This window comes from Myotis brandtii, unplaced genomic scaffold (assembly GCF_000412655.1).
Source record: "Myotis brandtii unplaced genomic scaffold, ASM41265v1 scaffold23, whole genome shotgun sequence".
In the NCBI taxonomy this organism is placed as follows: Eukaryota; Metazoa; Chordata; class Mammalia; order Chiroptera; family Vespertilionidae; genus Myotis; species Myotis brandtii.
The window spans coordinates 324,905-346,402 of record NW_005358649.1 but is presented as its reverse complement, the minus strand read 5'-3'; the positions used below and the strand labels follow the sequence as shown (position 1 = coordinate 346,402).

The 21,498-nt window shown below is 35.9% G+C and overlaps 1 protein-coding gene across 4 annotated transcripts; it reads left to right on the top strand.

Annotated features, from left to right (window-relative positions):
• The first annotated feature begins 168 nt into the window (after positions 1–168).
• VCPIP1 (valosin containing protein (p97)/p47 complex interacting protein 1) lies at positions 169–21,291 on the top strand. 4 transcript variants are annotated; one of them, XM_014539799.1, is made up of 4 exons: positions 169–3,167; positions 9,479–9,565; positions 15,886–16,034; positions 18,582–21,291. In XM_014539799.1, the coding sequence occupies exons 1-4, from the start codon at positions 464–466 to the stop codon at positions 18,612–18,614; spliced, it is 2,973 nt and encodes a 990-aa protein (XP_014395285.1). In that variant the 5' UTR covers positions 169–463; the 3' UTR covers positions 18,615–21,291. The 4 variants fall into 4 exon arrangements, 2 of the variants coding, with proteins under 2 accessions (XP_014395285.1, XP_005866401.1); XR_001362153.1 differs by having other exon boundaries at positions 170–3,167; positions 15,886–16,847; XR_001362152.1 differs by having other exon boundaries at positions 170–3,167; positions 15,886–17,913.
• The last annotated feature ends 207 nt before the right edge of the window (positions 21,292–21,498 follow it).

Genomic DNA, 21,498 nt, shown 5'->3' with positions numbered 1-21,498 from the left:
TTCCTATTGCCTTCCTCTTCCTCCTCTCCGCGGACGCTGAACCGCCTGGCCTCTCGGTACTTGTAGTTCTTGCAGGACTTAAGTTTCTGGCTTTCGATAGCCAAGAGAGAGGCTGGAGGACTTTAATTCCCAGAGGGCAGAGCGGAAGCTGCGCCTGCGCATTGTCAGTGAGGGCGTGTATGTCTGTGTGTCTGAGGAGAGAGAGCGAGAGTGAGTGAGTGAGTGTGAGTGCGGGATAGGGTGGTGGCCGTTACGTTCGGGGCAACGGCTCCGGCAGAGGAGAAGTAAGAAGAGAAACAACGTCCGCCGCTTCCGCCTTCGCCTAGGAGGAGGAGGAGCTGGTAGGAAAACGAAAGCGATTCGCGCTGGGCCCGGACTAGACCGAGTTGGGCCGGTGGGGGTCTGGGCTATGAGCCTTTGAGGGTCGCTTGGGACGCGGAACGAGACTCGAGAGCCGAGAGCTATGTCTCAGCCGCCGCCGCCGCCTCCGCTGCCGCCGCCACCCCCTCCCCCGGAGGCACCGCACACCTCGTCGTCCCTGTCGGCGGCTGCTCCGGGGATGCTCTCGAAGCGGAGAGACCGAAGAATCCTCTCCGGGAGCTGCCCAGATCCGAAGTGCCAGGCGCGTCTGTTCTTCCCGGCCTCCGGTTCTGTCAGCATCGAGTGTACCGAGTGCGGACAGCGGCACGAGCAACAACAGCTGCTGGGGGTGGAGGAGGTGACCGACCCGGACGTAGTGCTACACAACCTGCTGCGGAACGCGCTGCTGGGAGTTACCGGGGCGCCCAAGAAGACCACGGAACTGGTAAAGGTGATGGGCCTTTCCAACTACCACTGCAAATTGTTGTCGCCCATTTTAGCTCGCTATGGAATGGATAAACAGACAGGCCGGGCTAAGCTTCTCCGGGACATGAACCAGGGCGAACTGTTCGATTGCGCTTTACTGGGTGACCGCGCCTTTCTCATCGAACCAGAGCATGTGAACACGGTGGGCTATGGCAAGGACCGCTCCGGAAGCCTCCTGTATTTGCATGACACCCTTGAGGACATCAAGCGGGCCAATAAAAGTCAGGAATGCCTCATTCCAGTGCATGTGGACGGGGATGGACACTGCCTGGTGCATGCTGTGTCCCGGGCTCTAGTGGGCCGGGAGCTCTTCTGGCATGCCCTGAGAGAGAATCTGAAACAGCACTTTCAGCAGCACCTGCCCAGATACCAAGCCCTGTTCCATGACTTCATTGATGCTGCTGAGTGGGAAGACATTATCAATGAGTGTGACCCTTTGTTTGTACCGCCTGAAGGTGTTCCTTTGGGCCTGAGGAACATCCACATATTTGGTCTTGCCAATGTGTTACATCGCCCTATTATTCTGTTAGATTCTCTCAGTGGCATGAGAAGCTCTGGTGATTATTCAGCCACCTTTCTGCCTGGGCTCATCCCTGCAGAGAAGTGCACTGGGAGAGATGGTCATTTGAACAAACCAATTTGTATTGCATGGAGTAGCTCTGGTAGAAACCATTATATCCCCTTGGTAGGCATAAAAGGGGCTGCTTTGCCCAAACTGCCTATGAATTTGCTTCCTAAAGCATGGGGTGTGCCTCAGGATCTTATTAAAAAGTACATCAAACTTGAGGAGGATGGTGGTTGTGTTATTGGAGGAGACAGAAGTCTGCAGGATAAATACTTGCTTAGGCTTGTTGCTGCTATGGAAGAAGTCTTTATGGACAAACATGGTATCCACCCCAGTTTGGTTGCTGATGTTCATCAATATTTCTACAGGAGGACTGGGGTGATAGGAGTTCAGCCTGAAGAAGTCACAGCAGCTGCTAAAAAAGCAGTAATGGATAATCGCCTTCACAAATGCTTGCTCTGTGGTGCCCTTTCTGAACTTCATGTTCCTTCAGAGTGGTTGGTTCCAGGAGGGAAACTGTATAACCTGGCAAAAAGTACTCATGGACAGCTGAGGCCTGACAAAAATTATAGCTTTCCCTTGAACAGTGTGGTTTGCTCATATGATTCAGTGAAAGATGTTCTGGTACCAGACTATGGACTAAGTAGCCTACCAGCTTGTAATTGGTGTCATGGCACATCTGTGCGAAGGGTCAGAGGAGATGGGTCTATTGTGTATTTGGATGGGGACAGAACTAATTCGAGATCCACTGGTGGCAAGTGTGGTTGTGGATTCAAACATTTTTGGGATGGTAAAGAGTATGACAATCTACCAGAAGCTTTTCCTATTACTTTGGAATGGGGTGGTAGAGTGGTCAGAGAAACAGTATATTGGTTCCAGTATGAAAGTGATTCATCTTTGAATAGTAATGTTTATGATGTTGCAATGAAACTTGTTACCAAGCACTTTCCTGGTGAATTTGGGAGTGAAATCTTAGTTCAGAAAGTTGTCCACACTATCTTGCATCAGACTGCCAAAAAGAATCCTGATGATTATACTCCTGTAAATATAGATGGTGCTCATGCCCAAATAGCTGAAGATGTACAAGGACAAGAGTCAGAGTCTCAGCTCCCAACTAAAATTATTCTTACTGGACAGAAAACAAAAACTTTGCACAAGGAGGAGTTAAACATGAGTAAAACCGAAAGAACTATTCAACAGACTATTACGGAACAGGCTTCTGTAATGCAGAAACGGAAAACAGAGAAGTTAAAACAAGAACAAAAAGGGCAGCCCAGGACTGTTTCTCCCAGTGCCATTCGGGATGGTCCATCCTCTGCACCTGCTACCCCTACCAAATCTCCCTACTCACCAACAACTTCTAAAGAGAAGAAAATCCGAATAACAACTAATGATGGACGACAGTCCATGGTTACACTTAAGTCTTCAACAACCTTTTTTGAACTTCAGGAAAGCATAGCCAGAGAATTCAACATTCCTCCTTATTTACAGTGTATTCGATACGGCTTTCCTCCTAAAGAGTTAATGCCACCCCAGGCAGGAATGGAAAAGGAGCCAGTTCCTTTACAGCATGGTGACAGAATTACAATAGAGATTCTAAAAAGTAAAGCAGAAGGTGGTCAGTCTGCTGCAGCACACTCTGCTCACACTGTGAAACAAGAAGAGATTGCTGCTACTGGTAAACTGTCATCTAAGGAACTTCAGGAGCAAGCTGACAAAGAAATGTACTCCTTGTGTCTTTTAGCAACGTTAATGGGTAAGATGAATTTAACTCAGATAGTATTTCTTAATGGTGAATGTAATACACTTTTTTCTGTTTCTGTAAAAAAAATCTGGTCATCATAAAAACTATATTTTGAAGAAAATTATTTTTTTAAATCTTTTTCACAGTTAATGGCTAGATATTTGTGTGTTTTTCTGTTGAGTAAATATTAGGAGGACATAACTAAAAAAGTGAAAATAGTCCCTTAACACCAGATTATTTAAATATAATAATTTTTTTAAATTTTAAAAAATTTTTATTGACTTAATTGGGGTGATATTGGTTAATAAAATTATATAGGTTTCAGGTGTATAATTCTATAATTCATCTCTATATTGTATTGTGTGTTCACCACCCCAATAATTCTTCTTTTAAATAGGCTTGTAATGTATCCATTTAAAGCCTTTTTCATTTCCCCCTCTCGGTTCTATTGAACCTGCCCACCTCTCTTTCCCCTTTTCATTTATTTTTAAATTTTGTTTTTCTGCATGTCATGTGATTTCAGGACTTCCTGTTTGATGAATTGCAGTTTCTGGTGTTTTTCTTCACACCACACTCCCACCTGATAGTGTCTCTCCTCCATTTCCTGTTCTCCCTTCCCCAGTTCATCACATTTTTCTTACTTGTAATTAGGATTAGTGTTCAAGTAATTTCCTTACTCAGTGACTGCCATAAATTGTAATGAACTGTTGTAACTCATAAGAAACATGAAGAACAGATGTAGATGATAATGAGGTTGCTTCGAAGCTTTCTTTTTAATAATTAAGCATAAAGTAAAGGAAAATATATTATCAACAGAATATGTAGTTTAAAGGTTTAGATTATTTGAGATGTGATCCATTGATGCACTTCTTACATTCTTATTTGCCTAATGTATGTTTTTTAATTAGTGTTAATATGTTTTACATAGTAAGGCTTAAAGTAGAAGTAAAATTTAGATCTCTTACATATTAGAAGGGCCTTATTTTTGCTGAGATTAGAGCTTTCAACTAGAAAAGTGATCTGTGTTTTGATTCTGTTTCCAAGAATGCTAAAGATCAGTGAATTGGACCTGACCTTCTAAAATGAAGATTATTCTTGGTTTTTTTTTATATATACACTTGATATTGCTGATTTTATTTTGGCAGACATAGTCATTGAATTGGGGGATATATAGGCATTTTATATATTTCTGTCTTAGAGTTTTTAGTTTCTTAGAGACTGCATGGAATAGAGGAAATATTGTGTGATCTTTGGAATCAGAAAGATCTAGAATTTTAATCTTATCTCCTCTACTTATTAACTTTGTGATTTCAAGTAAGCTGCTTAACTTCCCAGTACTTCAGTTGCCTCTTCTATACAAAATACCCCTTGTAGTTAGTATACAGAGTAACAATTTATTACTCCCAGAACTCTGAAAATTAAATAACATCAGCACAAAATGGATAAAATTAGATATTTTCAGAAGACACTTTTTTTTAAAGAAAGCAATCTCCTTGATCAAAAACAGAAAAGAGGAGGCTTTCTTCATTAGAAGATGAATTTTTGAGGATGTGGTTCAGATCATAATTAACCTTGGATGCTCAGCACCTAGTATATTGCCCAGCAGATAACAGGTACTCTGAAATGTTTTTGATTGAATTAAACACATGACATTAACATATCTCAACAAAGGCTGTGCCAGCAGAAATGGAATGGATGGTCAGCACTGAACATTGAAAAAGATTTGAAAAGCAGAATTTGGCACTGTTTATACACTGCTGCACAAAAGGAAAGATAAATTACCTGTGGTTCATGAAAATTCTGGTAACTAGGAAGGTAATCTCTATTTAGGAACAGGAATATGTGGTCAGTCCTCACCATGGCCTGGCTGAAAGATCTGATATCCCTTTACTGATTTCATATTCATCAAGCATCAGTTCTGATCACTGATTTAGCTTCCTGATACAAATGTTGATGTACAGTTGAAAGTGCTAATGAGGATTAGGTGGTGTGAATGAGATTGTGATCAGCAGTTTAAAAGTCTGGTCAACAAGATAATATATTTTGTAACAGAAATTAGTACAATATAATTCTGGTTTATAATTAGTCACTTTTTTATTTTGGTTTGAGGTTTCTGAGCCTGAATATCTGAGTAATAGACTATGGACTGCCATGAGTTCACCAAGATAATGTCTTCCTTTTATGAACCCTTCCCTCTTCACTTCCAATATTTATGTTGCTTTCCTTACAAATTACAAATTTCTTTAAATCTTCTCCTTCCACTCAAACACAAAATTTGAAGATAAACAGTGTTTTGCTAATTTTATAGCGGTAACACTTGGGAGACTTTCTGCTTTAAAGTACTAAGACAGTGCCTGGCCTGTAATAGTCCCTCCGTAAATATTAATTTTCTACCTCTACTTATCTTATAACTGTATTTGAATTATATAGAAGATACTCTTAATAAAAAGTGGTGTGTTTGTAAGAATATCAAGTTGGGGATAGTTATATACACACAACCTTATGTAAAGAGTGCCAGGAAACTATTGCTGTTTGGATTGGAGTGGGCTAGAAAATGGAAAGTGACAGAGCTTATTTAGAAAATTGCAAGTTTCAAATTGCAGAAATTATTTTGTAAATTACCAAATGTGAACTAAGCTGCTGTTTTGGTTTAGAAAATAGCTCATCAAGCTTTATACTGTTCAAATATCTGGCTCCTCATTTAGGTTTAGATTTAAATATTGCCTTCTTAAGAGAGGCTTTCTCCTTCTGATCACCTTATATAAGGGTTTGAGAGACCTTTATTTACCACTCTAAAAAGGTACCTTCTATTATTCTATCCTCTTCATTTCTCTCATAGTACCTATTACAAGTTTTCATTATCTCATTTGTTGGCTTACTTATCCATTTGCCTCTCCCACTGTATTATAAATTCCACAGAAGAGATAGTAATCTGTTTTATTCACTGATGGAAACCCTATCACCAAGTATAGGGCCTGACACTTAGTAGCTGTTAAGAAAATGCTGAAAGAATTAGTGCAGACTATTTCAGCAAAATGACTGTCTGCTGTGAGTTAGAGACTGCTAGAGGTATAAAATTAATGAGACACAGTCCTTGCTTTCCATAAACTTACCTGCAGGATCCCAGCTGAGGGTATCCCATACTTTCATTGCTTTAGTTTTCATTATATAGCTTTTATATCTTCATTAAATAGGCTGAATGCTTGATAGGGACATGTGCTTTTCCTTACATTATTTTTAAGTAGAATATTTATTAAATAGTTTATATCTATTTCTGTATATCAGTAAGACATTAAGTAAGTACATGAGTCTTTTGCTCAGTATAAACGATTCATGGAACTAGTCACTTTAATCTTATGATGGTAGTTTTAAAATGAAATAACATTTTGCCTGTAATTATTTCATATCTGCTTTATCCAGACCACTTGGAGGTTATTGAACAATTTTTGCAGACTATAGTCTATTATTTATGTAGTAGTGGAGTGACTCTAACTCTGGTTATTGTTTTCTTGTGGATTTTTTTGTGGATTTTCTTTTGTGATAGAGATGATAGATGGTACAGCATCCATCATAAAAACTAGGCTAATTAATTTTTTCTCATCATTGTATTCTACTGAGTTACTAGTTAATTTTCTTTTTCAAGAGATAAAGACAGGTTTGTGAAAAACAATTTGTTGGAGTTGCTTTAATGGAGTTAGGCTACTTGTGATATTTACCCCATTCACTACAAAGTTGAGCGACCTTTCAGGAGTTGAGAAACTTGTTTGGTTTTTGTGTACTTTATATCTTACTGAAAAAAACTGTATGCATTTTTAATATACTTTTTTTTAAATCCTTGCTCAAAGACATGGTTAGAGAAAGGGAGAAGACAGAGTTTAAAGTATACAATATTTTGTAATTTAATAGTGTCTATTGATGTTATAACTGCCTTAAGATTTTCCAGAATTATACCTGGGGTTCAGACATTATGTTTTTAGATAACATTGGATCTGAGCATCATTATTACATCTTGATATTTTTTCTTTAAATATTGGATAAAGGACAGTTTCAAATCTAGATAGTAGTTAATACATATTATTATTCTTTACATGCCCTCTGATCACCCCTCTAATTGATTTATATACAGCATATGTCTAGTAGAGCAGTTATAAAGTTGATTTAAAAATAATGCATGCCCGGCCGATGTGGCTCAGTGGTTGAGTGTCAACCTATGAAACAGAAGGTCACAGTACGATTCCAGGTCATGGCACATGTCCGGTTTGTGGCTCAATCCCCAGGGTGGCCTGCAGGAGGCAGCCGATCAATGTTTCTCTTTCATCAAAGTTTCTGTCTCTCTATCCCTCTTCCTTCCTCTCTCTCTAAAATCAATAAAAATATATTTAAAAAAATAAAATTAAAATAATGCATATAGATGTATCTTAAGATGAATGTGGATGTTATAATAAATGATGATTTTATTATATGCTCTGAAGATTAAACCTTGGCTTTGTTCCTTTCTATACTCAGTTACTTTTTAAAAAATATTTTTCTTATTGATTTCAGTGAGAGGAAGAGAGAGGGAGAGAGAGATAGAAACAGCAGTGATGAGAGAGAATCATTGATAGGCTGCCTTCTGCACATCCCCTACTGTGGATCAAGCCTACAACCCAGGCATGTACCTAACTGGGAATCGAACCATGACCTCCTGGTTCGTGGGTTGACACTCAACCACTGAGCAACATCGGCTGGGCTATACTTCAGTTACTTTGATACCTTTTGTTTTCTTTTATATTTTTTTCAATTAGAAGATATTATTTTTTTTTTAATTCAAAGAATTCAAATATGTATAAAGTAAATTTTAAAAGTCCTGATTATGAAAGTAGTACTGTACATTATCAGATTAGAAAACAATGAAAGTAAGTATAAAGAAACAAAATAGCCCTGACCGGTTTGGCTCAGTGGATAGAGCATCGGCCTGCAGACTGAAGGGTCCCAGATTCGATTCCAGTTAAGGACATGTACCTTGGTTACAGGCACATCCCCGTGGGGGGTGTGCAGCAGGCGGCTGTTCAATGTTTCTCTCTCATGGATGTTTCTAACTCTCTATCCCTCTCCCTTCCCCTCTGTAAAAATCAATTAAAAAATATATATATATATATTTTAAAAAAAAGAAACAAAACAACCACATTCTACAAACCAAAAGTAACTTTATGTTCCTTCCATTCTTTTTTTAAAAAATTATGTTTTTACGCCGAAACCGGTTTGGCTCAGTGGATAGAGCGTCGGCCTGCGGACTGAAAGGTCCCAGGTTCGATTCCGGTCAAGGGCATGTACCTGGGTTGCGGGCACATCCCCAGTAGGAGGTGTGCGGGAGGCAGCTGATGGATGTTTCTCTCTCATCCATGTTTCTAACTCTCTATCTCCCTTCCTCTCTGAAAAAATCAATAAAATATATTTTTTTAAAAAATTATGTTTTTATTGATTTCAGAGAGAGGAAGGGAGAGGGAGAAAGGGATAGAAACATCAATGATGAGAGAATCATTGATCTGATGCTTGCTGCGTGGCCCCTGGGGATCGAGCCGAAACATTAATTACTTATCTTCAGCCTATTTACTTTTCTCCCTAGCCCCTTCCATTGTTTTTTTTCCCCCTTCCATTGTTTTTATTTTGCTTTAACATAAATATAGACAATACAATTTTATATTATTTTTTAATAAATTATCTTAGTATCCTTTGAGCTGTATTGAGTTTTCAGATCTGTTTTGTTTAATATGCCTCATATTTGTTTAATTTGTGAAGATATTTTTTAATTAGCTCCTACATTTAAAAATTGAGAGAATTGCCCGGTTGTTGTAGCGCAGTTGGTTGGACATCCTCCTGTGCACCAGGAGGTTGCTGGTTCAATTCTTGGTCAGGGCATATGCCTGGTTTCGGGATCAATCCCAGTAGGGGATGTGCAGGAGGCAGCTGATTGATGTTTCTCTTTCATCCTTGTTTCTAGCTCTCTCCCCCTCTCCCTTCCTCTCTCTGAATCAATAAAAACATATTTTTAAAAAAATTCACATTTAAAAAAAACGCAGATTTCCAGCTTCTTATGAAAAGCCATTTTTGTCTTGAAACATTGGGCCTACACTTTTCCATGACAGTACTTGGCAGTGGCTGCCATCTTTAGGTGGGTCATGCATTTCCTAGTGTGCTATAGCCTCATCATTCCATATTATCTCATCTCCCTATATGCTATACCAGGCTACCTTGCAATCTCTGTTAGTGGCTAATCCATATATAACAACCCTGGTTGAACACTTTTGTTTGTTGCTAATACTGTATCTGTTTTTATCTTACAGGAGAAGATGTATGGTCTTATGCAAAGGGGCTTCCTCACATGTTCCAAAAGGGTGGCATATTCTACAATATTATGAAGAAAACCATGGGTATAGTAAAATTCTGATTTTATTTTTAGATAATATCTTCACTCAAGGTGTTATAAGATTAAGAAAGTTCAGCTAGTATTCTAAAACTGTTTCTAATGTTAATTTTAGATATGTATTCTTTAGCAACCTGCCTAATTAAAAATGGATTATCCTGATATGCTCAGCTGTGTTTTCTGCTATAATATTACTAAAAATCTATCACTTTCTTGCTCCTATTTTCTCATTTAAACAATATATATGATTCTTAACTAAAGACAAATTGTGAAATTAGAAATAGTTTTATTGATTTGAGAGAGAGAGAGAGAGAGAGAGAGAGAAAGAAAGAAATATCAGTGATGAGAGAGCATCACTGATCGGCTGCCTCCTGCACGCCCCATACTGGGATCAAGCCTGCAACCCAGGCATGTGCCCTGACCAGAATCGAACCATGACCTCCTGGTTCATAGGTCGACGCTCAACCACTGAGCCATGCCAGTTGGGCAGAAACAGTTTGGTTTTAATACTAGTGACTATCCCAGAACCAGATAAATATAGTTTGTTGTATTGTGTCTTGGCTATGATTATTATATATGCCCCAGTGCTTTCTGGATTTTAGGACACAGCTCATTTATATTTTAGTACTTTTCACATTGTGTGTGCATTGTTTATAGAGGCATGTGTGAGTATATAACTGTATATTCAGAGTTTTAAGATTTTGAGAGAGAGGATGCCAGTGTGTGTTTGGAACACACATGTCTTTTTAAAATTATGATGTGAATGCTTTTGGCTTCAGACTTTATCACTCTGGCTTATCTTCTTCACCTACCTGACCTTGGTAGACATTAAGTGCATAATCTCTATTTTATGGTTTTTATCTCTTTCTCACTTTTTTTTTTCATTCTTACCCTACCCCCACCTCAACTTGGCTGTTGTTGAAATGTTCAAACATATACTAAAGTAGCAAGAATAATAGATTTATAATGAGCCTCTATTTACCCATAACCTAGCTTCAACAATTATCAGTACATTTCTACCCCATCTCAACTGGATTGTTAAAAATAAATTTCACACATAATATCTATGAGAACTTCATATAACTCTTATATTTTTATTTTTAAAAAAATAACTGCAATACAGTTATCACATTTAAAAAATATAACCAAATATCAGTGTTTAAATTTCCTTAAGTTTTGATTATGTAAAAAAATTTTTTTCTCTTGGGTTTTTTGAATTGGGGACCAAAGAATGGCTTGCTTTCTCCCTCCCTCCCTTTCTTTCAAAGATGAGAATATTAAAGCATAATTTATATATAGTAATATTCACCCGTTTTAAGTGTACAGATATATAAATTTTGATAAACATATAGTCATGTAACTACTACCACAATCAAGATAGAGAGAATATTTCCATCATTCCAAAAAGTTGCCTTACGTCTCTTTCTAATTAATCCCTTACCCTTATCCCCAGACCCTGGCAATTATTGATTTGATTTCTGTGTCTATGTTTGCCTTTTTCATATCACCATATAAATGGAATTATATAGTATAACCTTTTGTGTCTGGCTCCTTTGATTTAGCACAGGGGTTGGTAAATTGCCTGTGGGCCATATTAGGCCCACTGCCTATTGTATATAAAGTTTTATTGAAACATAGCCACACTCATGTTTACATATTGTCTGTGACTGTTTCAAACGACAGTGACAGAGTTGAATAGTTGTGACAGAGGCTTTATGGTCTGTAAAACCTAAAATATTATCATGATGCCCTTTGACAGAAAAAAATTGCCAATTTCTGTTTTAACCTAATGCTTTTGCAATTCATCTGATTGCATATATAGTAGTCATTCCTTTTGATTGTTGAGTAGTATTTCATTGTATGTATTCATCACATTTTAAAGAATTCATAACCAATTGAAGGACAGTTGGTATGTTTTTTTATTAGCAGTTTCTGGCCACTATAAATATAGCCACTAAAAACATTTGTGTGGACATATGTTTTCACTTCTCTTTGGTAAATACCTAGGAGTGGGATTACTGAATCATGTGTAAATACATGCTTAACTTTATAAGAAACTTTGAAACCATTTTCCAAAATGGATGGACCATTTTATATTCCTACTAGCACTGTATTAGAGTTAGCCAATTCTAGAATTCTAGTTACTCTGTGTCTTTGTCAGTACTTAATAGTATCAGTTTTTGTTTTTAAGCCATTGTAAAAGGTTTATAGTACTATTTCATAGTGGTTTTAATTTGCATTTTCCTAAAAACGGATGATACTGAGAGATTCTTTTCATGTGGTTATTTGCTATCTCTCCCCCCCCCCCCCCATTTTAAAATTAGTTTGGATTTTTAAAAATTGAGTTTGGAGAGTTCTTTACATATTCATTTATTAGATAAGTGTTTTGCAAATAATTTCCCCCAACTTGTAACTTGTCTGTTTTCTTTCTTTTTAAAAAAATATATTTTATTGATTTTTTACAGAGAGGAAGGGAGAGGGTTAGAGAGTTAGAAACATCGATGAGAGAGAAACATCGACTAGCTGCCTCCTGCACACCCCCTACTGGGTATGTGCCCACAACCAAGGTACATGCCCTTGACTGGAATAGAACCTGGGACCCTTCAGTCCGCAGGCCGACGCTCTATCCACTGAGCCAAACCGGCCAGGGCTGTCTATTTTCTTAATAGTACCTTTCGAAGAGTAGAGCTTTCTAAATTTGATAACCAATTTAACATTAAAAAAATATATTTTTTTATTGATTTCAGAGAGGAAGGGAGAGGGAGAGAGAGTTAGAAACATCACTGATGAGAGAGAATAATTTATTGGCTACCTCCTGCACACTCCCTACTGGGGATCGATCCTGCAACCCAGGCATGTGCTGTGACTGGGAATTGAATCCAGGACCTCTTGGTCCATGGGATGATGCTCAATCCACTGAGCCACCACAGCTGGGCAACATTTTTTTCTTTTTAGGATTTATACTTTTTGTGTCCTATTCAAGAAATCTTTGGCAATCCAAGGTCACAAAAATTTTCTTCTATGTTTTCATCTAGGAGTTTTTTAGTTTTAGGTAACTTAGATTTATGATGTATTTCAAGTTGATTTTTTTATATATTGCAAGGTATGCAATATATTTTTTATTTATTTTTAAAATCTTTACCTGAGGATATTTTTTTATTGATTTTAGAGAGAAAAACATCAGCTGGTTGCCTCCCCTACACACCATGACCAGAAATTGAACTTGTAACATTTTGGCATATGAGAGGATGCTCCAACCAATTGAGCCACACCTGCCCAGGGACCTTTTTTTAAATGTATGGATGTCCATTTGTTCCAGCACCATTTGTTGAAAAAGCTACACTTTATCCATTGAATTACTTTGATACCTTTATCAAATATTGCCTGGGTGGTGTGGTTCAGTGGTTGAGCATCGACCTATGAACCAGAAAATCACAATTCCATTCCTGGTCAGGGCACATGTCCAGGTTGCAGGCTCGATCCCCAGTGGGCTGCCAATCAATGATTCTCTCTCATCATTGATGTCTCTCTCCCTTCCTCTCTGAAATCAATACAAATACATTTTAAGAAATTGCCCATGAATTATTTCCTTAAGAAGGGTGAATTATATACAAAATGTATGTCAATAAGGTTATTTGTAAAAAATCATTTGACCACGTACAAATGTATCTATTTCTAGAATCTTCTTAAAAATTCTTTTGGATATTCTAGGTACTTTGCTTATCCATATAAATTTTAGAATCAACTTGTTACTTTCTACAAAATGTCTGCTGGGATTTTTGTTGTGATTGTGTTGAATGTGTAGGTCAAATTGAGGACAATTTTGATAATATCAAATCTTCTGGTTCATGAAAATGTTATATTTCTCCATTTACTTAAGTCTTCTTTAATTCCTCTTACCAACATTTTATAATTTTCAGCATATAATTTTGCACATCCTTTGTTCATTTATACCTAAATATGTCATGTTTTGGGATGCTATTGTAAAATATGCTTTTAAAATTTTTAAAATTGAATCGTCAGGGTTTATTTTAGTTCCTGGTATATAGTGAGTCTCATTATATGTTATCTATTAAAATGAATGTTTAAAAGCTTTGCCCAGGTAGGTCCCTGACCTTACTTTAAAATTCTCTACTTTGCTGCTGTTGTTTTTTTGAGCCGTGGTTTAAAATCTCTGAGGTAGGGAATTAGTAGATAATAAAGTGATTCCAGGGTTGTGCCTAAAAGGTGTTATATAAACCACATTTCTGATTTTAATTTTTGTGTGTCTATTTTTGCCATTTATCTCTGCCAAAAATGTGCAAAGAGGAAATTCTAGTTGAATTTTTATTGATACTTCACTTACCATTGAAATGAATGTTTATTTGAAATTACTGCATGTTATTTATTCATCTGCATTTTAGTTCCTTTCTCTGGTTATTTGGAATATTCACAATGAGATACATTAGAACCACTCTAGCTTTTATCAGTGGCTTTTTTTAAAAACTAATCTTAGTAACTTATAAAACTGAAGACGACCTGAAAGCCCACAAAACATTCCAGAGTTCACTCATCTGCTCCCTCTCTGAATTTGTATAGTATACTTACAATTTCTTTTAAAAAAAATATTTTTATTGATTTCAGAGAGGAGAGTAGAGGAAGAGAGAGATAGAAACATCAATGATGAGAATCATTGATTGGCTGCCTCCTGCACGAGAGCCCGAAACCCGGGCATGTGCCCTTGACGGGAATCGAACCCGGGACCCTTTAGTCCGCAGGCCAATGCTCTATCCTCTGAGCAAACTGGCTAGGGCTTAACAATTTCTTTTTAAAGTAGTTTGCTCTTGCCTTTATATTTTGCCATAAACATACCCATATGTACCATTTATTATTAAAAGTTGTCTACTTCATCTTTCTTTTAACATAGAAAATCAGTGGTTTCATAAAACTTAACCCTTATTTGTGCATACTTGGAGTTTAATTACAGTGACAAATTTAAAAATGTAAGAATATTGGATAGCTTAAAACACACATATAATTTTTTTATTCTAAGACTGCAAAAACTGTAATGTCTTGAAATACCATGTAGTGAGATCAAACTGCTCAATTAGAAAATAAAGAGAAGCCTGCTTTAAGGTTCTGTCCTCTACTGCTGCATAAGTTGACTATCAGAAGTAAATTGCAGTGGGACATTTTGAGGAGCATCCCCAAAATAACACAGGCTTATTTTGGTGGTTCTGACCTACCAGAGAGGAGTAAGAATAGTAACATGAAATACAACTATTTCAAAGAAATTGAATTGAATAAAATCTTTTAAATTTATTGTGACCAGGTGTCAGTTCTTAAAATTATACTGAAGTCACAGTGCATTAATCTTAGCTTTCTTACATGTGCCCCATAAATACTACTTTAACTATGGAATATGTTCTTTTGAAAGTTCATATTTATTTGTGAAAAATATATACCTTTATCATACTGAGAAAACAACTTGTATTCTGGTATTCTGTAATTCAGTAAAATTACTATTTGTAATTCAACACACTGTGCAACATGTTTGTGTAACACTTTGCTCTAATGGGTATTTTTGCAAAGTGTATAATTTGAAGCATCGATCAGACCGTCAAACCTCAGAGGGAAGGTAGGGGAGGGTGGGGGTAAGGGGAGAGATCAACCAAAGGACTTATATGCTAGCATATAGGCCTAAACAGTAGACATAGACAGCAGGGGGATGAAGGCATGAGTGGGGGGATGGGGGATAATGTGGGGATAAGGACACATATGTAATAACTTAATAAAATTTTTTTTAAAAATTGAATTTTAGTAAATGAAAATATATTTTCTTACTGCTTTACAATAAGCCATTGCTTTACTAACACTATTGCTATTGTTTTTTTTTTTTTTTCTTATAGTTTAGCTGTTTGTTTGAGGCCACTTTCCTAACATTGTGATAGGATAATTTTATATATATATAGTTTAGAAATATTTGCTTTATGTCTCTCTATACAGATACATAGGTAATATGTGTATATATTTTGCTGAGCCATTTGAGAATTAAAGGTATGATATTTTACTTTTAAATATTCAACAAGTCTCTTTTTAAAACAGGACATTCTCTTATATAAACACAATGCAAAATGATATAAACATCTCCCCAGGTACTACTTTAAGGTCTATGGTGATATTTCTTTTTTGTAATATTAAATTATATTGATAGTAATTTATTTTCTAATTTTGTTTTGAAAGCTGTAATCTGTAAATTATTGAAAATTTACTATTTCACCTAAAATTGTCCTTACTGTCCTTTTTAAGTAACATTTTAATATGTTAAATATCTTTCCCCTTCTTTAGGTATGGCTGATGGCAAGCATTGTACTTTTCCACATCTACCTGGCAAAACCTTTGTCTATAATGCTTCTGAAGATAGACTGGAGTTGTGTGTGGATGCTGCAGGACATTTTCCCATCGGTCCTGATGTTGAAGACTTAGTTAAAGAGGCTGTAAGTCAGGTTCGAGCAGAGGCTACTACAAGAAGTAGGGAATCAAGTCCCTCACATGGGCTATTAAAACTAGGTAGTGGTGGTGTAGTGAAAAAGAAATCTGATCAACTTCATAATGTAACTGCCTTTCAGGGAAAAGGGCATTCTCTAGGAACTGCATCCAGTAACCTACAACTTGATCCAAGAGCTAGGGAAACTCCAGTTGTAAGGAAGCATAACACAGGGACAGACTTTAGTAATAGTTCCATTAAAACGGAGCCTTCTATATTCACAGCTACTCCTAGTAACAGTGAGCTTATTCGAATAGCTCCTGGAGTAGTTACAACGAGAGAAGGCAGGCAGCTGGATCCTGAATTGGTTGAGGCCCAGCGAAAAAAATTGCAGGAAATGGTTTCTTCTATTCAGGCTTCAATGGACAAGCACTTTAGGGATCAAAGTACAGAGCAGTCAACATCTGATCTTCCTCAAAGGAAAGGAGAAGTTATGAGTTCTGTGAAGTCTGGGAGTCTTCAGACTGGCTTACCTGAATCTTTTTCTTTAACTGGTGGCACTGAAAATTTGAATACAGAAACAACTGAAAGCTGTGTGGCAGAGGCACTGGGAGCAGCATTTGCCACAAGGTCAAAAGCACAAAAGGGAAATTCCGTGGATGAGCCTGAAGAGATGGATAGTCAAGATGCTGAGATGACAAACACAACTGAGCCAATGGATCACTCTTGATTTAATTAGAGGCTAATAAAGGCAAAATGTTTATTGTGAATATGTAATATTTGTTGGCTGGGCCACATAATTTGATTAGTCATTAAATATCTTGTACGTATATAATTCAAAGATTATATCTTGTTATTCAGTGCATGATAGCAAGTGTGTGATTGGCAATAGCTTTTAATATACTGCTGCCCAGGCTGGCTCTGAATTCCTACAAATTAGTATTAGATTTGCTGAGTTTTTTCCATATATGTGGTTCCTTGGAAGTTCTTTGTAATTTTAATTTCATGAAAGTCTTAATGTTTCAGACATGAAAATTCTCTTGCTAAACATGTTTGATTTCTAAAAAGGCTAGGACTGGGAGGGAATGAGATTTGCTACTGTTGATGTAACCATCCCACATATTTACTAGAGTGTCAAAGATTTATGTACATTTGAAGGTTATCTGAACTAAATTGTATCTTAAAATTCATAAAAAGGATTTTTTAGATATTAGGATCTTGACATTTCTGTGAATGTAAACATTCATAGAGATAGTATTCTTGGGGAAAATATTTTGAGAATAGAATGTAATGATAAAACATTTTGCTGATTTGAGCAAGATTATGGGGAAAATATCTGTTCTAGAATGATAAAGTCAATGTGATTCAGTAATGTTGCTGTTTGAGTTAACACAGCCAATAGTGTGCTCTGTTGTGGTGTTACCATTATTTTTTTAATCCTGGCCTAGTCAAGTACCACCAAGTTTGTTTTTTCTTTAATCTTGCAGAAAAGTTGATTGCAAAGTGTAGTAGAAAATGTAAAAATTATTGTAGCAGTAGTTAATCTCTAATTTTCAGAGTTTGTCAGATTCACAGGCAATTTATAAGTGAGAATTTTTCTTTATGAATGAGTTACATTCTACGATTTTGATCAGTGGTATGTAAGCTTATATATGCTAAGTATCTTTAACACCTCCCCTCCCTTTGAACCAAAACTGCTTTGTTTTTTCCCCCCGAATCTATAAGGTTTTCTTTATTTGTTGGCTTCACTTGGATTTGGATGTAAATTTTAGTGCATCATACCCTGATCAACTGGGCATTTGTATTCATCAAATCGTTAGTGCCAGTTTCTTCAAGAAGCAGCTTTCATGCTTATTCCTTAAAGACAGAGAATGTTTATCTGGAGATTGGTATTCCATTATTTTATCCTATTTTGCAAACCTGTATACTGAAATGTACATTTCAATCCATCTTTTTCTTCTGTTCACTGAAATTAAGTTGAATTAGAATGGATGAAAGACAAAATGTCTGTTAATACAATCTCTTATCTAGAGCAAAGCCTGGCTGTCTCTGTTTACACATGTAACAGATGCAGAATTGTGTATTCATTCTAAGAAAATATGTATCAGGAAGTATAATATCAGGTGTTTAAAAATCTCAACCTGTTGATTCATAACGAATATAGACAGTACTTTAACTTGTGTTTCCAAATAAGAGAGGTTTTGTTTTTCTTTCTATGAAAGTATCTCTGACTGAATCTACTTACTAAATGAGCTAGTCCATTTTGAATAAGGAAAGAATGGAGAATCTAGACATTTGCAGGTGATATCTGAGCAAGATATATATTTGGGTTTTATCACACTTTAAAAAACCGTTTTTCTCCATTTTTCTAAACTTCAAGTGTCTTTCTCTATATCTAAATAGCAGAAAAGTGTAGAATTTTTATATTGTGCACTAGTTTTGCATAAAAAACTGCAGCTGCCAACTAATATTTCCCATTTAGTTAGTACAGGTGACTTCTGTGTATTAAACTAAAAATTACATATATCACTAACCACTATACTTTTGGCCTTTTCAGCCATTGAAACATGCCTCCCCATTTTTAGTTTAAATACAAGAAAACTTAACAAGCAAAATGCACTGCTTCCAGGTAAATAATATAATCACCTTTTCTTTAACAAATATTTTCTTCATCTGTGGCTTAGTATGTTTAATTAATAACTGACAAATATATTCTCATAGCATGAAGTAAAAATATCAAATTTTATCTGCCTATTAAATACTTTTATTTATTCAAATTAGAATGTACCTGTGAACATTTCAAAGGGTTTAATCTCTGACAACACATTAATTTCTCTCGCCACAGCAATGCTATTTAGAAGCCAGTTAGGTATAAATATTATAATAGTTTGGGTTCTCCCATGATAAAGAATAAAAGGCTTGATTCTGAGAATGATTAGATTTCTTAAAATTATTTTAAAGCTGCTGAAAATTGGGGTAATTAATGGTTTTTGAGAGGTGAGCCCAGGTACCATCTTTACAAAGAAGTTTTAGAACAATTTAAGTTCTTAAATATCATTGTTTGTCCTTCCGTATGGTTATTATAATAAATTGCAGGACTAAAGAATGGTTATTTTTTAGTATTATTTGTGATCACCACAACTTTGAGTCCAAGCTGGAGATCATAAATCAGTTAATATTTTTAGCCCTAGATGTTACATAAACTATAACTAAATTCTGTTTGCAGTGTTTCACTGAAAGTCAGAGTTTTTCCTTTGGTAATCCATTTTATAATTAATCATACCAAGTTTGAATTGATGACCCAAAGTGCAGGTGGAATTGAAGATAGTGTATGTCTAGAATGCTGGTAATGAGACACTGGTTGAAATTGAAGAAAAACAAGACAACTGCCAAATATAAGCTAGAATATAATGAACTCCAAGGGAATGGTTACTCAGGAACTAGTCTAAGGGCAAGCATAAGGTCCATTTCCCCCTCTTTCACTGTGTTTCATGATAATGACCTGAGAAATTTAGCAAATTTGCTGCATAATTTGATAGTTTTCTAGTTTGGTTTTACAATCAAGCCTTCTGCTTGCAATCTGAAATGCATCTGTGATTTCCAGCCACAGGTCCTTATTGCCATTATTTTTGAGTATCTTACTTCATTGGTAATGAGCAGTCTTTTGCAAATGTCTCTTACCTCAGGGAAGATCACTTGCGAGCAACTCATACTACTAATGACAGGTTTTTGAGAATTGTACTGACATCACCTTAGCTACTAGATGCAAAGTTTATAAAAGTATTTTATGTAGTTACTTAGTAATACTGGCTGTTAGTAAACATTTCTCTTAAAAATTTAGACCTCACTAATAACTAGTCTTTAGATATGAAATAAGCTTGTAACTTCTGTCATTATGATTTGGTCAATATAATCCTATATAATAAAAGGCCAACATGCAATTGTCCCCTTGGGAGTTCGACTGCTCGCTATGACGTGTGTTGACCACCAGGGAGCGGTGCGGAATGAAGGCAGGCCCCCATCGACCCTGATTGCTGGCCAGGCCTAGGGACTCTACCGTGCACGAATTCCATGCACCGGGCCTCTAGTGACAATATAAAATATCAGTCTAGATTTGTCTTAAATTTTCAATAGGAATTTTAATTGGCCCATACTTAAAATATGGCAGAACAGATTTTGAGTTTCAAGGTTCTCAAAACAAAATTTCCATGTTAAGATTTTCATAAAAGCCTTCACAAAAATCAGGTTAAACTCCACTCATCTTACTATAAACTTAAAATGACTTTTTATAATAGTAGTAGTGAAGTACATGCTCTAAGTTGGATAGACATTACAAAGTTATATAATTTAACAAAATTATACAACCTCAAGGCACTCCACAGTTAATTTAAAAAGTTACTATTTCAAGCCAGAACTATTCACTTGAAAACCTACCATAGTAGAATGTTTACTTAAATAAAATAACAAAGGGGAGCTATCTCACCAATTGTAAGATTTATAGTTAATTGTAAGTTCTGTCATTCTTAATAATTCTTTGAGATGCTAAGTGTTTCAATTCATATTTAATAATACTTAAATCGTGGGAATTTTAACCTTTGTTCCAAAATAGCAGGAATTGTAAAAATTGTGAATTATTGGAGAAAATGCCATTACTTGTATATCTGACATTTAATTTTTTAAATTATGGAGTCTACATCCTTTTGTAGTGTAATATTAATACAATGATTATTCTCTTGTAAAAGAAAGGAAAACTAGTAAAAAAAAGTTTTAGTTATCTGCTTGTGAGTATCAAGTACTTAGTATTTAAAATTTTAAGGTATTGCATACTTTTCTTTAGAATGCACAAGTCCCTTCCTGAGCCTTTATGCCTGTGGTGGAGCAATAAAAGACTGAAAAGGTTATCAATATTTTCAGGTCTATTTGACTTTAAGAGTTAGTGCCAAGAGCTGGAGAGTCTACTTTTTGGAGGGAAATATTATTTAGTATATGTAAAATTCAGTAGTAATAGTGAGAATATTTGGAAATAATAGCAAGTGCTTTAACTGCTCAATAACATAGCATAGATGTTAAATCATCCCTAAGGCACTGGCTGTTACCCATTATTTTCTGATTTTGTGATTGCTTGTATATATTACATTTGAGTAATAAATAATTGGTAATAGTTTATTATAACTGTATAGTGTTCTACAGCACACCTCACTGTACAGTATTTGTAGTTTTCTTTTATATCAATAAAATAAAATAATACATACTGATTTTCCCCTCAACTTCACAGTAGCTTTTTAAAATTATTTGTTATTATTTAGTTTCCTGGAATGACACATTATTATTTTTAAACTTTTTATTTATTGATTGATTTTAGAGAGAGGAAGGGAGAGAAAAACATCAATTTGTTGTTCCACATATTTATGCATTTATTGATTCTTGTATGTGCCCTGACTGGTGATCGAACCCTCAACCTTGGTGTATTGGGA